Source organism: Solenopsis invicta, chromosome 11 (assembly GCF_016802725.1).
Source record: "Solenopsis invicta isolate M01_SB chromosome 11, UNIL_Sinv_3.0, whole genome shotgun sequence".
Classification (NCBI taxonomy): Eukaryota; Metazoa; Arthropoda; class Insecta; order Hymenoptera; family Formicidae; genus Solenopsis; species Solenopsis invicta.
The window spans coordinates 1,957,092-1,962,612 of record NC_052674.1 but is presented as its reverse complement, the minus strand read 5'-3'; the positions used below and the strand labels follow the sequence as shown (position 1 = coordinate 1,962,612).

General features: G+C 30.1%; 1 protein-coding gene across 1 annotated transcript; it reads right to left on the bottom strand.

Annotated features, from left to right (window-relative positions):
• Positions 1 to 3,250: 3,250 nt before the first annotated feature.
• Positions 3,251 to 5,161, bottom strand: LOC105196979 (high choriolytic enzyme 1). The gene is made up of 5 exons (XM_011163155.3): positions 4,822 to 5,161; positions 4,526 to 4,677; positions 4,019 to 4,363; positions 3,811 to 3,953; positions 3,251 to 3,679 (listed from the first exon to the last, which is right to left on the bottom strand). Exons 2-5 carry the CDS (start codon positions 4,563 to 4,565, stop codon positions 3,599 to 3,601), a joined length of 609 nt encoding a protein of 202 aa, XP_011161457.1. The 5' UTR covers positions 4,566 to 4,677; positions 4,822 to 5,161; the 3' UTR covers positions 3,251 to 3,598.
• Between the last annotated feature and the right edge of the window lie 360 nt (positions 5,162 to 5,521).

Here is a 5,521-nt window from a genome sequence, read left to right as displayed (position 1 = left end):
ACAGTATCAGGCTAAATGTTGTCGTCAAGCGGTTGACGAAAGTGATCCCCGGATCGTTTGACTACCAAATGACAACTTCTCAGTGCTGCGACAGCAAAGATTCGTTCCGCGATATTCGACGACACTAGAGTAGAGTTCAATTTGTAATTTGAAATTTAATATCGAGATTAAAAACTCATTCATAAAAATTTTAATTCTAATTCGAAATCGAACAGTATTTAATAGTTTAGTGTGAACAACTACTAAAATATTTAGAGACAACAATGTTTCACATCAGCTGATTAAAAATCTTATAATATCGATATATTATAAAAGATGCTTGTATCATACGTATATTTGTTGTTTTATATTTCACAAAGATCAGTTTAATCGTACATTTAAAAATTTACTGAAAATTGATTTGATATGTATTGACTAATATATACGTATGAACTATTAAGTATATTAGTTATACAAATAAGTAATCCATTATATTGTATAAAATTTAGTATTTATTGTTAAAGCAGACGGATATGATTCAACCATAAAAGTTATTTTTATCATTTTTCAATATTTTTCTTTCACCTTTTAGGCAAGTTATATATTCTAGCTCGAAACTTTAGAAAAAACTTTATTTGCAAAAATAATCAAATAAAAACAAATGGAATAATAATTTGAAAACAATGTCCGGTGAGACAGTATTTTCTCCGTTATATTATTGAACGAGAAGAAAAGAGACCTTTTTTTAAAAAAAGGTCGTTGTCCAGTCAAATTCTTTATGTGTAGAGAACTTAGTAGGAATTTTACCATCGGCATCCGGCCATTTCCGGCAATGACCTTTTCCGAAAAGGGTCGCTTTTCTTCTTTCTTCAATGACATTAACTGACGATACGATAGTAAGAACTGCCGATTCTGGACCACCATATATACATTAGTGAGTATAATGTGTATGATGTCATCCCAGTTTTCCTTTTCGTAAATCCCGACACACATACACACTACACTAATACTTAAACATACAGTGATTCAGAATCGGTGTACTATTCCTATTGACGGTCTCCGATAGCGATCTGAATCTTATTGTTACACTGGGTTCAAGGAATTCATAATGAATCACACCTTTGAAATTCCACCAAATACATATCTTAATTTTTTCCGTGCATGTTTCGTTTAAGCATCACTGATTAAATCCATTATCTTTAAATCGCTTACTCCAATATTTACATATATCATATAATACGATGTTATTATCGAAAGTAACACAAATTAATTCATACGTTTTTGTGATATTTTATTTCTGATAGAATTCGAGTGGCGAATATAATCCTTATTTGTAACTATTTTAAATACTAATACGTTGAAGTTCTGTTCATATCTCGGCATGTAATACGCAGTTTTTAATAAAGCTATTACGTACTTCTGTCACATTGCAAAATAGCATGATAATAGATTAAGAAGTACATTACAGTAAAAATCTAAAAAATGCTTTTATGGTCATTTTTTGAAACAATTTATAAAAAATATAAATTGATACTCGATTGGTATTTAGATACATTTAAAAATTTTAAATATTAAAATATAAATATGTGTTAAAATTACTTACCATTGTAAACTTCCGTGTTTCAAAAATATGTCTATCGACGTGAAGAACTCAAATTATAATTATCTCAAATGAAAAATCCTTGAAAATTTCAGAACTAGATGAGTGTAATTTCAATTAAATATAGATTTTGTTAAATAATTTTTTCCAATAAAATAATAGCAATTAAAATTTTTTTTTTAATTTTACTACATTTTAACATTTTCAAACATCTCAGTTTCTGAAATTATAAATTAAAAAAAACTATATGCTTAACTAAAACTATTCATTTTTGTAATTCTACTATTTAAAAATGAAGTCAATCAGTTTGACTTGTAGAAAAGAAGTCATTTTAAGAAAAACATTTTTAAAGTTTCAGTATCTATCATTTAATAGAAATCAATGGAATTTGTTAACTTGCTATAATAAATTTATTCCAGGACTATAAAATAAATCATTTGTAGCAACTGCAACATATCCTATTACATTTATATCTTCCTGCACTGCATTCTTCTTTCATATTTTACGCGTATTTTTCTTCGTTTACGTAATTTTTTAGTAGAAGTAATGACAAAGTGTTCTAATTTTTTCGTCTATCTATTTAGGGAACACTGTCCTGTTCTACCGTCTATCTTTGCTGACGATTACACTGTTTCATAAATTTCCTGTCCACTTCGTACTTATTATTTCGTGCAGAATCAAATAAAAAAACAAAGCGAGAGAAGACTAACGATTAATCAACATAGTTATTTTGTGACATAGTTTAACATTGGTACATTTATACGTGGATATAATGAATGTTTTAATGAAAACATGGAGCCGATTTGGAGCAGTCAACCATATAGACATAGTATACTTAGACCGAGCATTTGAGTGGACAGTGTCGGAAACTACAACAAAAAGAGACAGCATTCTTTAGAGTATCATTCTGTCTTTGTTTAATGACGCGTGGTGGTGGACTTACTACACGATTTAGAGTGGGGCTAAGATGAGTGAAAATAAGACATAAAGCTCACACGATAGAAACTAGAAAGAGATAGCATGCTTTGGGGTACTATTCTGTCTTTGTCTAATGACGCGTGGTGGGAGATTTTATCCTCACTCTAAAACATACAGTAAGCCCCTCACCAAAAGGCATTAGACAAAGACAGAATGATACTCCAAAGCGTACTATCTCTTCCTAGTTTCTAACGCGTGAGCTTTACTCCTATTCTTCGAATGCTTGTCTATGCCATTAACCTATTCTCGAACGTATTCCGTGGCATTCAGTTTTTCTCGTGTTTTTGCAGCTGTCTTTATTATTCAAAAGAGATCCTTGTCCTAAGATTCCTAAGAGATCCCCAAAAAAGTATCCATTAATACGCCGACAAAACGAGTCAATGGTATTCGTCCTCTCGCAGGCAAAAATAAAGAGCCCTCGCTGGCGCCTCAATGAACCGTTTGCCAAATAAGAACATTCTTATTTTGGCGATTCTACGTGACTAAAGAATGATGACTTAACTCACCAGCGCCGAAGCGGCTTGGCAAGACCAGGTTGATTAATAAAATACAATAAATTCAATAGTGAAGGGTCTTGTAGAGTAAAAAATAAAAACAGTTAAAGCCGAAAGAATCTTTTGCCGAAATAGATATATATCTCGTTAGCGGATCGATTAAATTTATTTTTTAATCCAAAAATACTCAAAAATTCCATTTTTTGTTAGATATTTTATTGTTCATTTTTCTCATGCAAATAAAAATGAAAATTTGTACATGGGTATATACTGAGCTCAGAGATACAATAATAATTTGGCTCAGCACAGATTTTAATAAAGCTACTTAATTTATCCATTAGTTTTTCTAAATCAGCATTTTTATCATCTAATTTATTTAATATCAGATTATTTAAAATGATAAATGGCATTTATGCTTTCATTTCTGTTTCAATGACTGTGTATTTTGTTCCGGTAATATTTTACCGTTATTTTTTTCAGGAAATATCCCGAGCTCCAAGTTAGATTTCTTAATAGTTATGATACGTCAAATCCCTAGACGTTGCAGTTATACGCAGTTATAAGCATTTCGAATTTTATAAATATCGTACACCGTCAGGATTGATCTTTGACCAATCGGCCTCTGTGCCTAAAAACAAATTTACAATTAATTTTAATCAATAGACTTACATATTACTTTAATATTAAATATAATAAGTATTAAAATTTTTATTTAGTTTCAAAAGTATCTTCGGTATTATATTTAAAAATCGATATTACGTTAGGAATAGGTTCCAGTGTTTTGTACAATCTTCTTTTGGCAAACGCATTCGTAGGATAGTGCATTACGCTGTTATAGTCGTACGGATAGTCAAAAGTGGTTACGAAAGAATCATTGTATTTGTTAAAATTATGTCTATATTCTGTAAAAAATCTTTTGTTAATTTTATTTTAATTCAATATTAAGTTCAAAGCCTTTAGTACTTACCAGGTATTATATTTAAATAGTGTACCTGGACGTATTTGTCGCGATCTGGTCTCGAGTGCTCATGATATATACCTAAAGTGTGCATCATTTCGTGCATCGCGTGTCCAATATAATTGAAGCACCCGTCATTAATGTTTAGATTTAAAATATTATGTCCATTTGGATTACGTCCCACATTGGAGTAACAACCTCTGTCGTGAGCTGTGATATTAACCCAATTACGTCTTCCCAGCGAGTTTTCGAAAACGCGATTGAATGTTACGCATGGTTTATGGATAGATTTTGTATATCTTCTTATAACATCTAACGAAAGCAGTAAATCTCTCACTTTGTCCGGGTCACGGGCTGGAGTAAATAAATAAATTGTTGAATATATTTAGGTTTGATAAGCAATTCTTATAATCAAATATATTTGATTTTGAATGAAAATGTTTCATGAGCTTGATTTAATAAGTTTAATTGTGTGTAAATTACTGTTTTAATTAAAGAAATGCAAAAATGTCTTACTTAGAGAATGATGAAGTAATTCACGACACCACCAGGCCATCGGAAATTTGTATTCCTAAGAACGGATCTTCTCCCTTCTTCGAACGGAACTATATCTCCTTCTCTGTGTATGCCGAATTCAGGATTTATGTAATTATCCCAATCAACATAGCCTGCGAACATAAATAATATATTTGTAAAATATCAAGATATTTTCTTTTCATTATATTTTCATTTAGATATCTTCATGATATTTTTTAAACGTTTGCATATTCTCTAGGCGTATAATCAAAAAGAAATTATATTTCTTCACTTACCTTCTGGAGCGGGTTGATATCCTTCTTGCGGATATGCATTAATGTTACTGACAAACAAGTTACTTAATAAAAACGCCAATACTAAGATGAACATGTACCCAACGTTCCGAGCTTCCTGCATTTTTCTCGAACAAACTACAAACATGGATTGACGTTTAATCACCAATGTGAACTATTTAAATAACACGTTAACGATAAGATCGTAAGTAAATTAAATGGAGGAACTATTGTTAGAAATGAATTATTGGACTCATAGCAAATGGCCAATAAAACTTTAATTGATCGAGCCATATCACTGATAGCTTTTATTGTAGCAGACTTGGTCCTTCATAGAATTAAATTTAAATGGTATTTCATTGTAATGTTAATGTAATTTCATTACATTGTGTACTAACATTGTAAAAATTGTGAAAGACGACCTTTACGCAAAAAGAACTATTTTATAAATTATCTAAAAATTTAGTTTGATACAGAACTAAAAATAATTTTGTTAAATCATCAAAATATAATAATTATAAAGAATGTTCGAGCATGATGTGAAAATTGTTAACATTTAACCAACTCTCTGAAACATCATACATATGTAATTATTTTGATGACCTAACAAAATTATTTTTAAAATTCGTATCCAGCTAAATTTTTAGATACTTTAGCAAAACCATTCTTTCCTTATATACTTCAGAAAGTAATATCTTTAATA

Coding starts and splice junctions, on each gene's coding strand:
- LOC105196979 (XM_011163155.3), bottom strand. CDS start 4,565: ATGGCCTGGTGGTGTCGTGAATTACTTCATCATTCTCTAA. Junction 4,364..4,525: donor ATTACTTCATCATTCTCTAA/GTAAGACATTTT, acceptor TATTTACTCCAG/CCCGTGACCCGGACAAAGTG. Junction 3,954..4,018: donor CTATTTAAATATAATACCTG/GTAAGTACTAAA, acceptor GATTTTTTACAG/AATATAGACATAATTTTAAC.